Raw genomic sequence first — 23228 nt, 5'->3', positions numbered from 1 at the left:
CCCCTCAAGGCTGAGGGATCCCTTACTCAACACCAGACATCAATGAGCTGGTAAATTATATTTTTGCATGTGTGTAATATTTAAAATAGGTATGGCAAGTTAATGTAAAAAGTAGAATATTGACCACCAATCCATCCATACTTACTGAATATTTTACATATCTGAATTTACTGGTTAGAACTCAATAAACTAATTAAAAGATCAGATCCATCTGAGGGACAAAACTTAAACTAGTGAATTAGCAATAAAGTTATACTTAAACATATTCAACTGATCTTTAGAGACAAAATAACTAAGACCCACTGAAATAAGTGGAAATTTGCAAGGGCAGTTATCAATGCATACTGTTAGAAGGACCAAGGCATTAAACCTTTATTACACAGCCCAAAAACAAGAAGTTTTGGCTGACAGTCTTTTAAGAAAGTTTTAGGACAATTTACCTTTCTTTTCATCTGTTTTGACAACCTTAACAAATTTTCGTTTGATGAAATACTTAAAAGCTGGAGCTCGTTTATCACGATCTTCATCAAAGATCCAAAGATTGACTCTGGCTCTTGTAATTGCAGTGTACAGTTGCTTGAGTTCTCCATTCAGCATCTAAAGCAGAACAAAAAAATTAGCTTAAATAAATGAAATGCCAGATGAGCTAAATTGTTAGAAAGAAACAAACTTTGCAGTTATAAGAAAACAGAGAATTTATACAGAATGAATAACAAGTTAAAAAGTGCTTTTAAGTAAGCAAATCTAAATATTAAATATGGGACTTCAATTACATAAGCCATTATCTAGCTAACTTACAACAGATATGAGAGGCTATTTTCCTTCTAATCACTTACACATATAACTATTAATTACCATACAATCCTGAAAATATCTGACTCACCAGATTCTAAGCAACTTCCTTAATTTCAAGGTAGTGACACCAATCAGAAACCAGACTACAGGAATAATGAATATTGACAAGCTGAATTGCTATTTGCTTTAACCACAGTTCTTCTGTAAATATACCCAAAAGTCTATGACACAGGTTTTGTTCTCTAATCAAATTACATTTGCAAACAATCTCTTATCTTTTAAAATTAGTATTATATTACTTTATATTTATATTATATTATATTATACAAATGTGAACAACTATAAAAGGTAAAGCAACCTTGATAAACACAGAACTAACAGGATGAAAGAATTTAAGAAATTTCCCTACTTTTAAGATTTAAGAATTTAATTTGTCCTTTCTATTCCTATTGTTACAAAAAACTCACCTTGTACATTTCTACATTAAATGGAGTCCTTTCCTGCATACCAGTGGCATCCTCTAATGGCACTTCAATTAGCAAGTTACTTCCCACTTGCACATCTGGATCAGGACTATAAGAAGAAATTATCTTCCATTCTTTGCTAGCCTGAAATATCAAGAGAATAAGGTTTATTTGTATGTACTAACTACTAATGACTACATATGCACAAGATAAGACTGTATGGTGTGACCTGTTCAACCCTACAAGGGAAGAAGGCTCAGAAGAGAAGACGGGGGGAGAAAATTATCTCCGGGGAGAATGTAAAAAATAATCATCAATTTTCAATGAGAGAGCTGAACTTCATCTCAACACAGCCTTTGCTTAAGATACTATGTGTACCAGGTGGTCATAAAGGCATATAAACAACTTTCCCTAAACCAGCTAATAGACAATTACACCTTCCTGAGCTGCCCAGGCAAAAGCAAAGATGTGCCTCAGCCCAGCAGACTGTGGAAAATCTGAGGAGCAAACAAAACAAACCTTTAAGAGTGCAACTGGCTTGATTTGGCTACAAGCTGCATATTACTTTTCAGGGACTGGGGATGGACAGCATCATGATGGAGAAGCCAATGAGAACACATACATACATATGTGTATGTGTATGTGTATGTGTATGTGTATGTGTATGTGTATGTGTATGTGTATGTGTACACAGGGAGCACTAATGGGAGTCTCATCTGTATTGTGATTCCAATGTATATTGCCACTGTTTTATTATGCTTGCCTTCAGATTTCAGGATACTGCTATATTACTAGTGTAGATCCAAATCATATGCAATGCTCAAGATATCAAATAAGTAATTTTATATTAAACATTAAAACCTCCTTGGGTGGACTACACATTTTCAGCCAAACACCCTTACAGTGTGAAGGAAGTGAGGTTACCTTCACCACGGAGGAGGGTCAAGTTTTAGTCCTAGGGATGAGGATTCTCCTACAAACCCACGATACCACAACAGGCAAACTCACTGAGGGGGGGGTGTGCTGAGTGCAGGGGCAGGCAGCTCCCTGACAGCTTGGAGCAAAATGAAAGGTAAATGGTGGTGGGAAAACACTCACAAGCTGCAATGTGTCGTACTAAAATCTACTATCTAGAACACATTGGAGGGATCTTGGCCTTCAGGTTAGGATGGGCAGCCACTAAGTCTCCTTGACTCTACAAGACTGACAAGCTCAGTGAGCGGGACCCACACATATCCCATGCTGGCTTATATGCTCATCCTCAGGGCTCCCAGAAAAGATCTGGCTGGTCATTCATGTGATGAATGTATTAAGCTTCGTGTTGAACACCAGTAAGTGCTAGTGCTGGTCTCAGCCAGGGGGTGGAATGGCACCTGCCAACACCTCCTCTTGTAAGAACACTCAGAGGTGAGCAAAAAAACCTACTCATGGGAAAGTCTAAAAAAGCGTGGTCAGAAAATATTGGACTCCAACACAGAGACATGTGAAAGATATCTATAAATATGCACAGGCACTCTAAACTGTAAATTAAGTGTGGCAGCAGATCAGTGCTGTGCACTCTCATGCCATGTAGGAAATGCCAGCTCCTGATCACACTGCTCTGCAGGGTCCTGATCCCTATAAAACTAATAACCTTAAAATTGTGATTATATTCTAAGTGAAGTTCATTTTTCCCTTTTGGTATTGAAAATTCCATTTAATTGAAATGTGATTAAATACTGCCAAGTTTCTGGCACAAAATGAAAAATACACATAATAAGGCTGAAATAACGTTTTTACAATCTATATATTTCTGAGCTTTGAGCAACACAAAACAATTTAACTGTCTTCTCATGGGGTAAAAAAAGCAGGAAATCTTTCCTGCAAAATGTATATTGAAGTTAAGATTTCAAAAAATCATAAATGAAGATATTCCTAAGGCTGTCATAGACTGTAACACGACAACCAGCTAAAGGTATCAGTTTGGCCAAGAGCTTGCTGTGTTTTGGGGGCTTGGTCTATTTGCCTTCTAGATTTTTCATTCACATCTGTTTCCTGAAACAAGACTCTTCTTAAATCTCATTTTCAAGACAAATAAAAAGAAAACCCAACACTTTATGAAGTGCACACGGCCACACTGCTGTGTTTACAATGGTTCACAGATTCAGCTTTTCTAAATTAGAAAACCTCAGGGTGAGCTGCTTTCTTGCCTGCTTGTTTAGCTGCTCAAATCAACTCAATTACTCATGACTCACAGAAACATGGAAGAATTGTATGAAAACAGCTTGACATACATTACTCTAAGCTAAAATGCTCTACACAACTCAACTCTGCTAAACTGATTCTGCTAAATCCTGATAAATGTCTTGTTGTTTTTCTGATTACAACTTGAATCACCAGAAACAAATCAACTTTGAGAAATCTACCATGACAGCCAGTATTTACCTCAAACTCCTTCCTTCTGCCCTTATCACGTAACATTCACTAACCTCTGTGAAGAGATACCAGTAAGCTGCCCTCAGTTTTCTTGTGGTTTTCATCTGCTGAAAACCACGAGACACTGTTTTGAGGGGCAGAAGACATCTGCAAAAGGGCAGTTCACACTGAGTGTTTAATCACAGAGAAACTCAGTCATGGCTACATGGAGTGTCTGCAGGCATGCTCAGTAAGGAATACTTGGAATACTTGCCTCACTGGGGTCAAAGGAGTAGTCTTGGTGTGCAGCAGAAGAGTGTGTGTGTGTGTGTGTGCAATGTTGTGTGTACCCTAAGGCTCTCCCTTAAATTTTAACAGTAAATCTGAAGGAAAATGAAGCACATAAAGAACATGTTCTTATTTCATAAACCTATGACCTCTCTGTTTTCTACTGTAAAGAAACCACTCATCTTCAGAGAAAAGGGGGAATCCTTTCCCAGCTGAATCACCAATTAGACCACAAGTAAGACAGGCTTCAGAAAAAGTGCAGAAAAAGGGTAAGAATTAAATACCTCAGAATCTGTGAAAAAGTTGTAAAGGAGGACATCATCAAATTCCAAGCCCTTTGCTTCATAAATTGTCAAGACAAGTGCCAAACTAAGTTCTTCAGGTATCTTCTCCTTTGCAGTTTCATTTGCCACTAATACAACCTGCCAGAAGATACATTTAAAAAAACATTAGAAAGCAAAAAAGGAAAAAAAAAACAAAACAATTGCACGGAGGAAGACAAACATGATGATAATACAAGAGCCTTCTAAAAACTAGACATTTCACAGAGAATTTCACCACACTCCACAAAAAAGGTCACAAAGCTGCCACTAGAAGACTGACAAATGCGTGGTATGTGCAGACAGTTTTAGATCTGGTGTAAGAAAATTTGGAGTTAGAAAGGAACAGGTCAGACAATACCTCACACAATACCCCACACCAAAAAAAGAACAAAAAGAACCAGACATATTAAGAAGAAACAGAAACCAACACAATAAAGGATTCTAAGCTTGAAATGTCTAATTTATCAGTGAGACAAGGGCTTAAAAAGGAAAGTTGTGGGCAGCTCATACAAGACTATTATTTAGCAACAGAGCTGGCAGAATCTGCAAAAAGCCTAAGAAAAGCAAACCTGATGCGCTCCAAATTCTATGGGTTGTGTTTTCCTTTTGTTGCCCCTCAGCAGAATTGCTAGGTCACTAACACTGCAGGACTCCAAGACCATAGGTTTTGGCCCATCAAAGAGACCACGGTCCTGAGGAAGGCGATCAAAAGATTCTGGAAAATAATGCTGGAGCAAATCAACCACTCCAGATGCTAAACGGAGAATACCTGCAAAAAGCAGAATAAGGTCTTAAATTTCAGCATGAAGTCCTTGAAAACACACTTTAAAAAGGTTCTGTTAGACATTTGGAATCAAGAAATATGACAAAATAAGACAAAAACACTAATCAGGGAAGGGTGGAGCTGTAAGCTTCAATTCATGTTTCTGCCAATTTGAGTGGATGCCATTCTTGGGCCTCTGAAGACCAGAAAACATGCTACAGTGGCTTGCAGCATTCTCACAAAATAAAGATCACAAATGAGAAACAACTAAGAAAAGCAGCAGCACACCAGTACTAAAAAATCTAGTGCTTTGGGGATAGGCCAACAGAAATGAGAATGACCATTTCTTAAGTTTTCCCTCAAACACAGCCAAAGCATCCAGTAAGCATGAGAGTTAAAAAAACTGTAATTTTAAAAACATTAATTTTTGGTATCCCAGCTGAGATGTCAAAAACCAGAACTGACATATCAGAAAAAGATGTCCATCTGATCTTTTTGAAAAACAGGCTACATAGAGACTGGCTTTCAACTGGCCAGCAGAAAACTTCAATTATTAGTGACATCTGAAGAGCACAGGCTCAGATCATAAATAAGTTTGTTACTCTACCTGAATGGGATCTGTAGTTCTGGTACAACTGATAAATCCTTTTGGGTTTCCTAACACGCTGCTTCTTGTTCACAGAGCTCTTGCTTGCATAATGAAACAGCGACCTCAGGTCACTAAATCGAAAAGCAACTCCTTTCATTATGCTCTGGGCAGTGTCACCAGTTAGAAACATGGCATTAGGGTCATTGATGCATTTCATTAACAGGGCTAGCTCAGCTTGCGTGAAATCCTGTATCTCATCGCCATAAAACTCATGGATGGACCACGGCAGCTCCCTGAGCTTCGAAAGTCTTTGAGATAAGTTATACAGCAAATCTTCTTCATCAAAGTAACCTCTTTGTGACCGTATCTGCTGGTAAAGACAGAAGAGGTTATAGATCTCACTCCTGTCTTCCGTGAAGTTCGGCGATCTCTTTCGGCCTAGCTTTTTGTACTGCTCCTCAGTAAGCTTGCCGCCAAAGCAACTCAGTGCCTCAAAAGAGCCTTTCAGAAATGACTTGATTTCTTTCCAAACCAGTGCTGGATTGTACAAGCTTTTGCCTTTTATCATTTTTGGCCATATTTCATTTGCAAATACGTTGTAAGTCACAAAAATCCAAGGATCACTTTCCTTAGAGCATGCATCTGCAGCACCTCCATCATCACCATGTTCTGCTTCAAGATTACCTTCTTCATCTTCATCCTGCCAATTTGGTACAACAAAGTCTTCCTGAGGACTCCAACCAACAATTACTCTTTTAAGACTTCCATCTTCATTTCTTGGAAAAAATGGGTCTGGCATGGATGCATCTAGTAACAGCAGCAACTGCTTGGAGGTGACAAACAGGGGAAAATTTTCATCTTTAATGTCCTGTAGCCTGTGAATATTTGGGTCCAGAGGTTTGAAGTGACTGGTCACCTTGGAAGACTTGCTAAGTTCAATGAAATTCTTCTGAACTTCTCGGCACAGGACAGGATTTTTTGTTACGAAGATCTGGTGCAGGTGCTCCAGCCTGTTGCATGCTTCTGTGCTACATGTTTGGTCTCCTTCATGGTCACCACAAAAATTCATTTCTGCACCAGCTGTGCCCACGGGAACATTTTCATCCTCACTGTCCTGGTTTTGCTCATCACTCACCTGCTCCTCACTTGAATTATCACTCTCGTGGTTTAGTTCACCGTCTTCCTTCCCTGAACTAGCTTTTTCAACCTCACTGCACTGTCTCTGCTGCCATGTCTGCCTCTCCAACAGAGGCCCATCTGCCAAGGTGGATTTTTCCCAGTATGAATAGAATTTCTTCCAAAGTCTATACAAGCAGCAAGTTGTCTTCCCAGTCCCACTTCGGCCAATTAAAATTATTGGTTCCATAGGCTTTGGATTGAGATCAATCACTGCGTACTCCAACTCCCCAACACGGAAAGGGTAATCAACAGAAGACTGCACATCATTTATAATGTTAAGTGCCATGTTAGTACTGAAGCTGTGAAATTTCATTATATTGTATTCCAGTTCTGCTGCACTAGCTGGAGGGAAATACTCAGGCATGGTATGTTCTTTTGATTTTTCTGCCTCCATGTCTTCAACATAACAACGTGGAACACGCTTCTGTGTTGTCACGCTGTGATTCTGATGTCCTTCATTTATACCCTTGAGCTTTTTCCTCAAAATGCAGGATAAGCCACGGTTGTAGGAAATGCATATATTTTCTAAGGCACGGTTCAACTTGCAGTGGTCAAGAACAATGGCCCAAATTCTAATTATTTCTGTGTAAACTCTACCCGATTTTTCAAGATGACTTTTTGTCTGTTCTGTCTCCATTATCTTTTCTGGACTCTCACTGCAACGAGGAGAAAAGTCAATGGCAAGTTCCCATAGCATTCTTGCACCTTTGCCCAATTTGGCTTCATACAGCTGGATATCAGCTTTCAAGTGTTTCAGTGGCTTCTGGAGGCCCCTAGACCATTCCCCGTTGCCAAGGCGCTTAATTGTCATTATGGTTTTAGCTTTCAGAAAATGAGGCACAGCTTTACTGCTCAAAGTCTTTAGCATTTCAGGAGTGCACTCTATCTCCCAAGTCATGTTATCAAACTCCTGCACATATGCTTCAATATCTAGACTCTTTCCCTTTTCTTCCTCTAGTTCTTCCTTCTCTCCATTAGGCAGGGCCATACTAAACTCCTCTGCTCCCTTCTTTTTCTCCCAATCACCTCCTTTTCTTTCAGGATGAGCTATGCTTCCACAAGGTTGCAAGGAACTCCTTCCCTCTTCCGAATTAGTCTGGGCTGAAGGTGGCTTTTGCACCAGAGGATGATCCTTTTTCAGGGTGTCGCTCACTTTCAATTGCTGAATTAAAACTGTGATTGCCTGCACTAGACTTTCCTGCAGTGTTAAGGGGCTGTTTAATCCTTCTGTTTGCTGCTTTGCCAACTGACCCTTTTTTGTTTTTATGGAACATGGGGTTTTTAAATCATTATGCACTGCGTTTCCAGATGGTGCCTTTAATGAGAACCCAGATGAAGAACGCCCCGTGCTCTTTGACTGCGAAATCTCAGAGGCTGGAATGGGTTTAGATGTTTTAACCAACTGCCCTGCTCTATCTTGGCGGTGCCTCTTCTTCTCCTGTGCAGCATTATTCCAAGCTTCTAGCAGTGGATTTCTCTTTTTAATTCTATGCATCACATCTTTTCCTGATTTGTTTTTTATGTTGAAGTTAATGTCAAATTTTGCCAATAACTCCGCTATTCTCTTAGTCTGCTTTGAAAATCCTCTCTGGAAAACAATATGCATCACTGTATTTCCATTGTCATCTTGTATGTTTGGATTAAGATATGGAAAGTCAGATGGTCTTGAAGCAAAGAGGTCAAGTAAATAATTCAGAATGTTTAAACCAGTACAATCTGAAAGCAGAACAAACAGAAAATAAACTAACTTGCTTTACAGGTCTGCATCATATGCCAACAATTTCAATACTTTTCTGCTGCTAGTAAATTAAAATCAGTTGCTTTTAAAAAGAAAAACAAGATCTACATTTCATGTTTATAAAACATGCTCACATGAAACATCTCAAAACTGAGCTTTCCCAAGTTTCAGGAAAACAATACAAAGGCAGCAAAGCTTTAGAAATTCCTAGTGCTGCAATTATTCCCATAGCATCAGTCAATTTCATTCCCTTTCTAACCTCTGGGTACAGACAGATTTGTTCATTTCCAACATCAGTCCTGACTGCTACCTAAGGGACACTGGTGCCCTGTCATCCAGACAAGCAGCAGCTCCAGATAGTGCTCTGGGGTCCTTTGGTTCACTTTAAGAAGGCGCCTAGAAGTAATCTGCTGCAGATAACTTTGCTTTACTAAAATAACCTGCAGGAAATCCCAATTATTTCCTGATATTTGAAGTCCCTGGAGCAACTTCCTACAAAATAAAATTAGTTACTTCCCTGGGGGGAAAAAAATACATATATATTCTACAGCTTTCTGGATTTCATCCAGATAAGAGATGTGATTTAAATGAGACAATATATATGAAACATTTCTATTCTAGCTACAAAATAGTGACATGCTAATATCACTGTAAAGAAATTGCACACCAAAAACTTTACACAGTGAAAAATACTTCAGAGAACATTGTCACAGGACTTCTAAGACTTTTGATTTAAAAATTACAATTGGCATTACCTATGCTTTTAATCTCTCTAAAGCCATTCAATAAAATGTTTGTGCTTTAAAGATTAATAAATTCAACATTCGAAATAATTTTAATCCTTCAACTCAAAAATGCATTATTTTAAATTAAAATCAAACCTGATTTAGGGGCTCAATTTCACAGATTATCCTAAGATTCTACATTTTTACATAGGCCCTGCAGTTCTTTCACTCACTTCTCCCCTGAGCAAAACTTCACTTGATTTATAACTCAACAAAAACTGATAAACAGATTTCAGATGCCACTGCAGGATTTCCTTCAAAGTCTGCTGTCATTGCTCTAACTATACCTTTGCTTCTTCCAACCCACCTAGCACTCATTTTACAGAGCTTCAGAGACAAGCCTTCCTTGATTCCCCCATGTCACCTGAACATCTCTTCACAGATCCAGCCAGTGCAGCCACAAAGCAGAACACATCAGATTAACAGCTGTGTATCCTCTGGCCTGCAGAGTTTGGGAGCTGAGACACACTCAGACATCCTGATCCACTCCCCCTGCAGCAGCAGAATGGGCAGGAATGGGGAACATTTTCAACAGCAAAAGCCTTACCTTTATTATTTAAACAGATGAAAACTGCAGCATGCAAAGGAGTATCTCCTTGTGTAACAGAGAGGTTTCGAGGGTCTGCACCTTTGGTCAGCAGCAAATATACCAGTTCAAAATAATTCTTTCTGAGGCATATTTTCAGTGGTATTTCAGACTTGGTTCCAAAACCATCAGGCAGAGCTGGTGTAAAGGACAGGAAAATATCAGGGTTTAAAATTCATACACTTATCTGCTAACTGCAGAAAGCTCTCAACAGATGCAGTCAGATGCTGATTGCCGGGCAGGTAATAGGGGTATTTTTTGCCAGTTTTTTACATGTATCTGTTAAAACACTTTTTGACTAAGAAGATCTTCATCATTTCCCCTTGTCTCCCGTTAAACTGAACAACCAGTCCTTCTGTTGTGTAGGCATAAAGGAAGACATAAAGGCAGAACATATTTTTTCCAAGTCAGTCAGTCACTGACCGAAACAAGAGACCTCCTTGCTCCTCTGGCATTCAAAAGGCTTCAACAGGACCATGTGTCCATAACTTACAGCTAACATCAAGCTGTAAGATTAAATGAAATATGCCAGAGGGATCCTAGGAATAAGCTCATGCAAAACATGAAGTATGATGATGTCTACACTAGTTAAAAAAAGAAAGACATCTGGTCAAGCCTTTGAAATCAATGAAGTAGTCTGTTACTTGTACCATAACAGCAGACTGAACTCAAAGGCTGTAGCTTACACTTTCTACCAGGACAACATTGTGGCTAAAGACAGAGAAATTAAGGCCCAAAAGAAACTACAGGTGGGAGCAATGGTAGTCCTTAGTCTTTTACTAACCCTAGCAGAAAATTTCATTTGATAAACATCTTCCACCCATGCAGCCTTACTAGCTACACCATGTCCCACACAGCAGATACAGCCAATGCACTGTTCTCCAACAAGCTGCTGCACTTACACAGAGCCATAAAAACCCCATGTGTTGGTATTTCTGAGACTATCTTGTTCCCAACATGTCAAATAATATCCTGCATCTCTTATAGCACAGTAATATCACACTTTTTCACCTCCTCGTTCAAGCAAGCATCTTATGAGGTGCACTTGCGCGTCCAATTTTTCACACTGTTGGATAATGTTGCCAATGTCAACATCTGAAAGACTGCAGGCTTTGAAGAGTCCTCCACCTGATGGATTTTCCCCATTGGCTTTCCCTGTTAGGAGCAGCAGAACTTTATGCCACATTTGCTTTCCCAGCAACTGTTTTATGAAGCTGCTAGCACAGGCATTGGAGATGTTGCATGAGATTTCTTCAGGGATTTCTGTAAGACAGCCAAGACAACATAACTCACTCAAAGACACATAATGAAACCCACCTCATTGCAAACTAATTTCAGAATAATTAACTCGTAAATTGAAAGTAAGGAACAGCAAAATATTTTTTCATTCTTATATTGTCATCCAAGTAAGTTTAAACATTTTGATGTTTGATTTTGATTTCTGTGCATATTCCATTGGTTCTAAGTGCAAAACACAACTTTAAATATAATTAAAAGCACATTGTTCCAGTCATAAAAGTTAGAGAAACAGATAAGAGAAGGAAGGGTAAAAGGGCAGTAAGCTTATGTTAGCACCAAACACATTTTTCATGGCAATTAAGTTTTGTGAAAGGAAGAACTGGGAATTCACTGTACCTTTTACAGAAGACAGCCATTTCAGAAATCGCTTAACCGCATCTTCCTTCAACACATTTTTATTATGTGCTCCGTTTTCACACCTGTAGAACTGGACAAACTGCTCCAGAACATCCTGGAGAGAATCTGTATCAGCTGTGGCACTATCATTCTCTCCTGCAAAACAAAACAGAAATTGAAAATCCAATTCCCTGTCAGCAAGTTTTCAGGGCAAGACTGTAATGCATTACATGCCAGAGCTCTAAGAAATGTGTAGTGGCAGATTAAAAACAGATGGCTGAAACTCTTACTGCCAGTGCCAGTCTGTGATGAATTTCTGACCCCAAAGGAAGTTTGATACTTTCATCAAATACACTCTTGTCCTGTTTTTTTCTGGGACAGAGTTATGTTTCTACTTGGTAAATGGTACAGTTCCATGCTTTGAATGTAGGACGCGGATGCTGTTGATAGCACAGTGATGTTTTGGATGTTGCTGAGCAGTGCTCACCCTGAGACAAGCACTTCTCCAAGTCCCATACTCTGCCAGCGAGCCTGTGCACAATAAACTGGGAGGGAGCATGGCTGGGACAGCTGGCTTGAACTGGCGAAAGGATATTCCATACCAAAAAATGTGATGTTTATTATATAAACTACAGGGAATTGGCCATGAAGGGACCATTGCTGCTTGGGGATGATTTGGGCATCAGTTATCGAGGTGTGAGCAACTGTACTGGTCATCACTTGTGTTTCTTGGAGTTCATTCTTCTCACTCCTTTTAATAACTATAATAATAATAATAATAATAATAATAATAATAATAATAATAATAATAGGAGTGGTAGTAATTTATTTCATTTTTTAGACTGTTCTTATCTCAACCCACCATGGGAGGGAGGGGGGAGTGAGCTGCTGCTTGATACTTAGTTGGCAACTGAGGTCAAACCATGGCTCTATTTACCATAATTCACTGGGCTGAAAACTGTACTATCTTCTGTATGCAGGCAGGAAAATGCTGCAATTATATAATTGTTCAAAATTTTTGAGTAGATGACTAAACCCAGTAATGTTTGCAGCATGCACTTTTAATGCGCTTGTCTGATTCCCCAGTGCCATTTACAAAATACATCCATAAAAGAATTTGTCCTCTCAAAATTAAGAAACAAAGCCAAAAATATACACCACACCAAAATGTTATCTAGAAGTTTAAGAGATATTTATGTAATGAGAAATAGCAGATTTTAAACAATGTCCCAATACATGCCCTTAAACAAACACCAAAAAACTTGGCTTGGACTTCCTAAATGCTTCAAGGAATTCAGATACATGAAAGACCACACAAAACAGTAGCTTTACCTCTTAGGACAAAGAGAGAGACAAGGTTGGTCATCTTTTTAGAAAGAAAGACTAACTTCAGATTGTTACCTGTAAAGCTGAGGCTCATTCTCCAGCCTCTCATTTGCAGAAAGCTTAGAAAACTTGCAGGCTGTGCATCACCAAGAAAACCCAAAAACCAAAAAAAATCCTGGCCACAAAAGACAGTGCAACCCAAAATGCCAACCAAAGCCATTATTACCACTGAGGTATTGGTGTTAACCTCCTAATGGAGAATCACTGTATTAAAACCTTCTCCAGAGCAGAGATCTCCACAGTAAAAAAATAAAATCTCCTTTTCCAGGAGCCGTAAGATGCAAGCACAATGAAACCCAGTGTCTTCCAATAAACTTACAAGCAATACACACATGAAAATTGAGATGTAGCCTAAAAACTTTCCTTATGCCAAGCTTGATTTGAACATCACTTAGACAGCAGTTGCTTTCAAGAAAGGACAAAATGTTCATTCACTACTGACTAGCAGGAGATCACAGTGACAACTCACAAGAAAAATTACAATAAAACACACATGCAATTAGTTATTTGAAATAAAATTATTTTGTACCTAAAGGTTGTAATTTTAAAACAGGGAAAGCACAACTGCATGTAGTACCTGTCTGTTTCCCAGAGGAAGTGTTTTGCTCAATCTGCTTGCTGACTTCTTTTACAGCATCAAAGTTTTTATTCTTTTTCAACATGTCTATGACATATCTTGACTGAGCATCTGGAACAGTGGGATCAACCCCAAAATTCAGGAGCATGATCACATCTTCTGTTTGTCCTAAAGCAATACATGGAAAAAAATTAGGGGAAGAATAATTAACATTCACAAATTCATATTATTTTGTTCTGTTTTTTATTTTTAATTACTTGGCACAATTTCTAGCATAATTTTAACTTTAAAACAATCTAAATTCTTCCAGTTGACAATGTGGAAGTCAGTCAAAGGCTCGACTTGAAGATCTCAGAGGCCTTTTCCAAATGTAATAATTCTGTGATTTTATGATTTATAATATTTATTATATATAGCTATAAAGAAATAAACTTTAGCAGATACATATAAAAATACATATTTTCCAATATTATATATAATACATAAAGTTATAAATGTTAGTAAATAAATACATATCAAAAATATGTGCTCTCTACATAATAAATTCCATATGAATATTACCAAATAAACTTTAAGAAACCAAAAGTCTGGTGCTGCCGTGGCTGTCATGTTTGCTTCCTGTTGCCACCTTGTGGGCAGAGTAAGAGATACAAGGAAAAAAGCCAGGGCAACAAAATGAAATCCCACAGAAACTGTGAAGGAAAGCATTTAGTTTACCTCCTCTGACAAGGCATACTGCTATCTAGGCTTTAAATTTTCAACTATGTAAAAGAATAGGAGAAGCCTGACAGCAAGTTATATCTGACCCACGAATTTTGTGGTCCTTTAAAAATTTTATAATGAACTATGTTTACTTAGGTAAGAAATGTTCGACTGTGTTTAATTAGCTGGTTTTAATTTAGACCTGTGTTGGCTGAATGTCAGTAGAAGACCTTGAGAAATTACCTCACTGACCTGCAGAAAGGAACTCAATGGACCCATACCCTCTAATCAATAGTTGAAGAACAACTTAATAGTTGAAGAGAACATAATCAATAGCTGAAGGACAAAATTCAATAAAGGATTGTTTAATGCTATCATATAACTAGAGATTAATTAAATACCATAGAACAAGAAAGATCCTGAAAGTTAAGGAGGACTTGATTAATACACTGCAGGTGCAGTAAAGGAGCCACTTCATAGGTTTATACAGCCCAGAAAACCTAATCAGTAGTAACTGTCTAACCAGGACAGGAACTGTAATAAAGTACTGTTTAGCTGAATAAAACTTGAGTTATTAATTTAAAAAGATAGATGAGATGTTCTGCTGGTAATTAAGAACAAAACACCTATACCATAATGCACAAAATTGGGCAGGCTTTTGGGAGTGTCTATAAAAATGTTGGATGATATAGTGTATATAAATGACTGTTTATATACAATCTGAAAGTTCTTGTTTCTTTGAATATGTCTATGGCAAGTGAATTCCCAATATGTTTCCAATTTTGACTCAAAATTGTTACTAGGAATGTTTGTCTCACAGCTTTCTGCTGTTAGATTTAAAACTCTTTGTTTCAGGCCTCCAGGTCGTCTAATGTGATTTTAAGGGCACATCAAAATTTAAAAGGTAACTTCTAGGATTCTAAAAACTGCAGCATACTTATGAGAAAACCCTAACCAGACAAATCAAAGAGTAAAGAAAATGGTCACACATCAGGCACAGAAATTTAAAAAGGAAAACTTGGAGTGTTTAAATATCAGTTGTTACTGTAAGTCTGCATTCAGGTACTTTCTCATTTTCTTCCTTAGTATGAAAGAGTTAACACCAGGGTCTGAAACCTTCTTTCATTATAGATTTTTCCATACAAAAACAAAACAATACACACACACAAAAAAAAAAAAGTATTTACTGCGTTTCTGTGAATATTCACTGGAAGAGGCCACAATATGCAGCAGGGTCTGTCCATCTCTGTCTTTCTGGTTGATCCTATCCTTCAGCTCCGGCCTCCAAGTCAGTAACCATCTGAAGAGATGGTTCTTTGCTGAAATGATAAAAAAAACATTTAAAGAAACAGATCTTGGGGGCTTTTTCCCCTTTGGAGTGGCAAGATGCAAATCTAAGGTTGACTCATGACTCTACCACACACAAAGAAACTGTTCCTCCACACCGAGATGGTGGAAAGAAAAACTGTACCTTTTTTTAAAACTGATGTATTTGGGTTACAAAACACCCATATCACTCACACTTCTGCTTCAAAACACAGAAAAGAACAATTATATTAAGTTTCCAGCACTATCAGGCATGGTTGATCAAGGAGAGTGTTTACAACATTTCTAAAAGAGTGCTTTATTGGCATGTGCAAGATTATACCTAGATCACCTGACCTGAAATGTTGGGACATTTTTTTAAATTTAAAAACGGTCCAGTCAGTCCTCTGATAAAAGCCAGCATTGTTTTATTTTAGCTGCAGATGTCACTCACTTGCTTTGATACACAGTCTGATAACTGCATGCAGTGGATACAGTCCGATGGACTCGGCCTTCGCCCCAATGGAAATCAGCCACTTGACTAACTCTGCTACTTCCTGCAGCTTCTCTCCGTGACCATACAACTCAGAAGTCTGGTAGCAAAGAGAGCAATTACAACACATTATTTTTGCATACACAAAAACCATTTCTTTTTCACTAACTTCTATATTTTCTTGACAAGAATCAGTAGAACAACAACAACAAAGCCATAGCCACTGTAAAATGGAACTATTTATTTCATAGACTTACACAGAATGGCTTGGGTGGGAAGGGACCTTAAATACCATCTAGTTTCAAACCCCTGCCACAGGCAAGGTCATCTTTCACTACACTAGGCTGCTCCAAACTCCATTCAATGTCCAACACTTCCAGGGATGGGGCATTCACAACTTCTCTGGCCAGCCCGTTCCAGTGCTTCAGCACCTTCTCAGTAAAGAATTTCTTCCTGATAACCGACTGTCTTTCACTCTGAATCCATTCCCCCTCCTCCTGTCACGATATGCTTTTGGTAAAAAGTCTCTCACCATCTTTCCTGTAGGTTCCCTTCAGGTACTGACGGCCACAACTAGGTCACCACAAAGCCTTCTTTTACCAAGCTGAACAATTGCAATTCTCTCAGCCTTTTCTCACAGGAGAGGCGCTCCATTCCCGTAATCATCTTGGTGGCCTCCTCTGGTGGCCTCAGTCCCAACAAACTGATGTCAGGAATAGTGCGGCCTGAAGGACCAGGGTGGGAATGGTCCATCTGCACTTGGCACTGGCAAGGCCACACTGCAAGTCCTGTGTTCTGTTCTGAGCCACTCGCTACAGAAAAAAACACTGCGGTGCTGAAGCATGTCCAGAAAAAGGCAATGGAGCTGGTGAAAGGTCCTGGAGCACAAGTCTGATCAGGAGAGGCTGAAGGAACTGGGATTGTTTAGCCTGGAGAAAAGGAGGCTACAGACTCTTTTCAGGAGTAGTAGAGAACAAGGACGTCTCTCCTTGTTCTCTACTACTCCTGAAAAGAGGCTGTAGCCAGATGGGGGTTGATCTTTTTCACCACCTTCCAGGTGAAAGAAGGAGGAGAAATGGCTTTAAGTTGGGTCAGCAGAGGTTCAGATCGGGTATTAGGAAAAAAATTTGACTGAAATAGTGGTTAGGCACTGGAATAAGCTGCCAACCAGTGAGTGTTCAAAAGGCATCTGGATGTGTCAGTTGGAGTTTAGGGATGATTATAGTGCTGCTGTGTTGATTGTGAAGGTCTCTTCCAACCTCAATGACTCTGGGATTCTGAGAAACTACACAGCCTGAGCAGAAGCAAGCTGAACTTAAAAATTCTAGCAAGGACTTAATGAACATGAAGCACAGTCTACAAGGGGTATAGCAATATAGGATACTCTGGAGGTGTGCAGCAGAAGCTAAGATGGAAATTGAGACAATATGCCAGAAGGATCAGGACATGAGGAGGTGGTCGGAAACAGTGTTCAGACAAAACTTCTCCATTTGTGACAGTCATCTTTTTAAATAGCAGCCTTCACACATGCTTGCAACATTTACAAATAAGTCTTTTTTTCTAATACTTCATGCCAAATTTTGACTGGCAAGAATTACTCTTTGAGCACAGTTATCAAACCAAAATACAACAGGTTATAGAGAGAATATAGCAGCAGCAGGGGAAGTTTGAGTTGTCAGAAAGCCACATTTTCTAATTTTTGCAAAGGAGGATCAGTACTTAAGGTTTTTTTGTCTTGATTCTTTCAGCCTTCCATGTGTACAAGAAACCCACTAGAACAGGTAAGACTGGTTGGTCCAATTCAACAAAAAAAGGGCAGTACTATTTTGTAAAACCTGCCCATTTTTCCTGTCTCAATGGGGCATTTTGCTTTGCTGGAAGATACTTTGCTAAGACGCTCTGCATGGGTCTTCTGCTGTGTTTCCAGGCTTCATTGCCAGTGTGGAGCTACTGTGCTAGCATTGGCACAGCACACCAATGATACCCAGACAAGACATGCTTGCATGTATCCATTCACTAATTCTTCCACTACCTCTAAAGACAAGGAGATGAGAATTTATTTCCCTTGCATTACCCTTAGAATTACTCCTGCTCACTCTGTCAGGCACCTAACTGAAATACAATTAAGGTAAAAGCACCAATTTTAAGTTATTATAACCAAAGTAGCACAAGGACTGTTAACAGCCAAATGACAAATTCTAGTATATTCCATCAATACAACTTAAACCTGTGGCAGCATGTCTTTGGCCACAGAGAGCAACAGGTACAACTTTCCCAGGCATTGTCCTGGGAATGGCAGTGAGAAGAACAGAGAAAAGAACAATAAACAATTCTTATCTTCACTTGCTGCACCTGTTGTTGTGAACGTGTGGAATGTGTTACGGAGATTTGTTTACCCAAAGGGTAAAAATAGTCTTAATTGGCTAATGGTGATGGTGTTTAGATGGAAGGACCAATTGGGTCCACTTGTATCATGACTGTCTATAAGGGTGGGTTTCTTAATAAGTATAGAATAATAAAGGGATCGATCAGCCTTCTGAGAATCATAGAGTCAATGCTAATTATTACCCGGCTGGGGGCCTGGGGCAACATAAACCTTTGTGAGAATCAGCAAAACCTGATATTGACAAAATTCCTGGGAAGCATGAGAGAAACCACGCACTATCTGAGAACAGGAAAGACATCTTGTTTCTTCGAAGCCTCCAAACCTTGAGGAAACTTAACAAACTGTTCAGGCCGACAGATTTCTTACAGGCCTGCAGCCAGGTTGCGTGCGAAGGACTGGACAAAGACTCTCACACTAAGTGTATAAATACTGTCTTAACTCTGCAATAAACAGATTAATTTTGCTCTCAGCTTGTGAGTCTTGCATTCATACATCACCAAACCTTAACTTAATGGCAAGAAGAGATACTACAGCTAATGTCTTCTAAAGTTCCTGCCAGGAAAGAAACTGTAAGAAATATAGAAATTCTTTACTGTGATGGTGGCAAGGCATCGGAACAGGTTGCCCAGAGAAGTGGTGGGTGCCCAATCCTGGCAGTGCTCAAAGCCAGGTTGGATGGGCCATTGAGCAACCTGGCCTAGTGGAAGGTGTCCCGCCCATGACAGGGTGGAGGGGAACTAGATGACCTTTAACGTCCCTTCCAACCCAAATAATTCTAAGAGTCCAATGGTAAGCCCAATGGAATTTCTCAATTTCTCACAAACACTGTGAGATGCCTTTAGAAAGCTGGTATGTCACTGCTATGGAAACTGGCTGCTCCGGAGCTGCAGAGCTGGTGAACTCCCAGCAGCTCCTGGCTCACAGACAGCTTCCAACTACACCTTTGTAATATTAATGCACCTTGGAAATATTAAATTTCATTCAGAAATACTACATTACGTGAAGTTAAATTTTCAAACAAATAGATGATAAAGTACATTCATATAACATCCATGTATTATTTTTCAATTTATTTTTCTTGGTTCAAGATGGAAAATCTCTCACTAAAGTTATTCGGAAGAAAAGAAATAGAAAACACGAACTTACCTCAAAGAGATTCTTCAGAGATACCTGGTTAACTCTGAGATCACGGGGCAACTCTTGCTTCTCAGACAACAACAACAGACAAGACTGAAAAAAACCCAAACATTAATGCTCTTATAAGTACACTTAAAACTTTGTTTTCCACTGCCTCATCAGATCTTGTCAGAAAGCCAACACAGGCTAACAATATTTCAGTCAGGTCTTTTGTCACATCACAACTGAATCTCAGTTTCTAATTTTCAACTGAATTAATGTAATATACACTGGAGTGTAGGAAGGTATGAAGTGATGAAAGTTTCTTCAGAAATAAAAACCCTGTTAAAAAAGTTAGGCCCTAAAACATTCTCCAATACTTGGAATACTTCCAGTGCTTTGCTTTAGGAAGGGACATTTATCCTGGGGACAACACTGTCCAGCTAACACCAACATCCCAAGCAGAAAGCAAGAAATGCATACTGTATCTTCTGCTTTCTTCGGTTTTCTCAGTTTCTCTAAAAAACTTTGCCTTGCTTCTTGAAAACCCACCTAGCTTCACCAGAAGACAAGGGAAGGACTATGTATGCCATCTATAAGGTCTTCAATATAGTGCCCCACAACAGTCTTAGCTCTAAATTGAAGTGGTGTCAGTTTAACAAATGGATTGCTGGATGGATAAGGAATTGGCAGAATGGCTGCATCCAAAGAGCTGTAGTCAATGGATTAGTGTCCAAGTGGAAACCAGCAGTGAGTGGTGTCCCTCCAGTGCCTCTAGTGGGACCAGTACATTCACTGTCTTCTTTAATGACACTGCCAGTCAGGTGCCTTCAATTGCTTAGCGAGTTTGCAGATGGCACCAAGCTGAGTGATGCAGTTGATAATGCTCAAGGGAAGGGATGACATCCAGAGGGACTCCGACAGGCTTGAGGAGCAGGCCAATGGGAACCCCAGGAAGTTCAACAAGGCCAAGTGCAAGGTCCTTCACCTGGGCCAGGGCAATCCCCAGTATCAATACAGACTAAAGAAGAAGGACCTGTGAGATAATGGTGGATGAAAAATAGGATAAAAGCCAGCAATGTGCACTCACAGCCCAGAAAACAAAGGGGATCCTGAGCTGCATGAAAAGTAGGTCAAGGGAGGTGACTCTGCTCGACCAGCAGACCAGCCTGGAATGTTACATCCAGCTCTAGGATCCCCAGTAAAGACATGGGCCTGTTGGAATGAGTCCAGAGGAGGGCCACAAAATGGTGCAACTCTCCATCCCCCTATTAGATGGGGATGGAGCAACTCTCTGGAGTTATTCAGCCTGGAGAAGGTTGCAGGGAAAATTTACTGCAATAAAGTCAATATAAAAAAAGGGGCTTTAAAAAAAGACTTTTTAACAAGGCCTTTGTGACAGGACAAGAGGCAGCAGTTTTAACCTGAAAGAAAGTTTGTTCCATTGGACATAAGAAAAAAAAGTTTTATGATACAGGTGGTGAAGCACTGGAACAGGCTGACCAGTAAAGCTCTGAATGCCCCATCCTTAAGAGTGTTGAAGGTCAGGTTTGGCTGGCCTTTCAGCAATCTGATCTAGTGAAAGATGTCCCTGCCCAGAGTAGGAGCTTGCATGGGGAATGTGGGGCCCCAGTGAGTCCATAGCTCCAGTGTGAGTCCTCCACAGGCTGTGGTTACTGTCAGAACCCTGTTCCTTCATGGCCTCTCCACAAGCTACTCTGCCTAAGCAGAGTGATGGTAAAGTGGTGGTAAAACAGCTTGAACTTTACCTTATTTGTAAAAGTTATCAGTGATGGATAGAGAAGGGAAGGTCACACTGCTTATGGTCTTGAAGAATGCTGAGACCAGCCTGACTCATCAATCCCAGTTACACATTCTGAGGATGTGAAAAACAGCGTTTTCTGACAGACACTGCTACCAGTGATGACACAGCAAAGTTCCTGATACAGGAACCAACAGGTGATACTACTGATAACTTATCTAAAGCTGTTAAGCTGACACAGCCAGTCTAGAAATATATGACTGACAGTCACTTTATATGACAAAAGCACAGTCACACTTTTTAAAAGCAGGGTCTTCTAACATAACCCTTCATATATGTGTGCAGAGATTCCTCCCTTGAGTGGAGATTGCCCTCAAGGTTACTCCTGGAGGCTGAGCAAAAGAGGTTTGCTCATGGCCACTGGCATGGCTGAGTAACACCAATCTCTACATAATAACAATTTTTCCATTTTTAATACCAATGCTTTATTATTACTTCAATAAATAGCACACTATTACATAGTGTATATATTATTATACAATATTTATTAACTGTTAAAACTATCTGTTCCGTGTAATAAATAATTCTGACTAATGTATTTTAGTCTGATCATTACCATAAATTTATACAAGTTATTAATTTTATTCATATATATATATATATATATATATATATGTATTTGGTTTGCCATCCTTAACCCAGTGGGACAAAGTCATATAAAAGTTCAATTATATGTATATTATCCTTTAAACATAAACCATTCACCAAGTCTGGGAGTAGGATTGGATCCAACAGTATCTAGGCGACCCTCTGAAGAGTTCAAAAAGCAAGTGGGTCCTATCTGAACCTTATGATTTAACAAGAGGGTTCCCTGATAAACCTCAGCTGAAGCTTCCATTTTGCCTGTGACAGGATGCAGAGGAGCCCCTTGCTCTGGGCCTGGAGCACCTCCTCCTTCTTTACCCCTGGGGCTCGCAGGATGGTTTCTCCCACTCTTTCCCCCTCACTCTCCCAGGTAGCTTGGCCCTTGCTAAAACACACTTTCTCTGAGGCACCACCACCTTGGCTGAGCCATGCTCTAAAATAGGGCCAGCAGAGCCAGCTGGAAGTGACACACTCCAGCCACTCCTCACAGGTGCCCTGCTGCCCCTACTGCACCTCACCAACAACATCCCAATGTTGTTGACAATGATCAGTTTTTTCCACAGTTGAGAGGACTAAAATAATTTCAGATTATCTACCTTCTATTATCTGTTTTTTCTCAACAACCATGTACTTCCATTGAGATGCTCCTTTATTGTGGGTTTTTCACCGACAGTTTCAAAAATCCAGCTTGTCATACAGAAGGAAAAGTAAAAGGGACCACAAATAAATTTGTATATTTCCCCTCTAATTTGAATATTATTGAATTGAATAGTGAGTCTAGGTGGTACTGTAAGAGAGACAACAGACAGCAGCAAGAGACAAGCAGGATTTCAAGTCTATCATATCCCTTTCAGAAATGAATTTCAGAAATTATTTATCACTGAAAGCATTTTTCCAAGTCTTAAAAATCAAGACATTTGAACCAGGCAGCAATATATATTCACAGTTTTGGCTTTTAAAGGCAACACAAATCTATGCTGAAGTGGTAAGACATGAGTGCCCAACATGCAATGCAGGGTGACGCGGTGACACGGTGACGTGGTGACACACTTACCCGCCACTTCCCTTTCTGGGCCAGCCTTTCTATCACTGCTTGCCAAATCAGCGCATTGAAACGTGCACTGAAGATATAATCATATGCAGGGTAGAAAGCTGGTGGCAAGAGTCGTTCGTCTGCAAGAATAAGCAATAGAGAAGACTATTTGGTACACACAGCACTTCAAAGGTCAGAGTGTCCAGCTCAATTAATTCATAACACAGTGATCATTTTAGCACTGGTCAATACCCAGGGGATTGCCCAGTGAGGGCTTAACAAAC

At 39.6% G+C, this 23228-nt stretch overlaps 1 protein-coding gene across 2 annotated transcripts in view; it reads right to left on the bottom strand.

Moving 5' to 3' along the window:
- Positions 1–23228, bottom strand: part of TRANK1 (tetratricopeptide repeat and ankyrin repeat containing 1) — a 51670-nt gene that overhangs the window by 14823 nt on the left and 13619 nt on the right. For both annotated transcript variants that reach the window (XM_021553324.4, XM_077786598.2), the window contains exons 5-17: positions 22966–23084; positions 19535–19618; positions 15964–16102; positions 15392–15523; positions 13503–13670; positions 11540–11695; positions 10916–11167; positions 9866–10042; positions 5635–8511; positions 4834–5033; positions 4226–4363; positions 1263–1403; positions 441–597 (exon numbers count right to left, since the gene is read on the bottom strand). In XM_021553324.4, the coding sequence (XP_021408999.3) occupies positions 441–597; positions 1263–1403; positions 4226–4363; positions 4834–5033; positions 5635–8511; positions 9866–10042; positions 10916–11167; positions 11540–11695; positions 13503–13670; positions 15392–15523; positions 15964–16102; positions 19535–19618; positions 22966–23084 (4740 nt within the window). The remainder of the gene's footprint in view (positions 1–440; positions 598–1262; positions 1404–4225; positions 4364–4833; positions 5034–5634; positions 8512–9865; positions 10043–10915; positions 11168–11539; positions 11696–13502; positions 13671–15391; positions 15524–15963; positions 16103–19534; positions 19619–22965; positions 23085–23228) is intronic.

Source organism: Lonchura striata, chromosome 2 (genome assembly GCF_050655825.1).
Source record: "Lonchura striata isolate lonStrDom1 chromosome 2, ASM5065582v1, whole genome shotgun sequence".
In the NCBI taxonomy this organism is placed as follows: Eukaryota; Metazoa; Chordata; class Aves; order Passeriformes; family Estrildidae; genus Lonchura; species Lonchura striata.
This window is presented reverse-complemented; position numbering and strand designations above follow the sequence as displayed.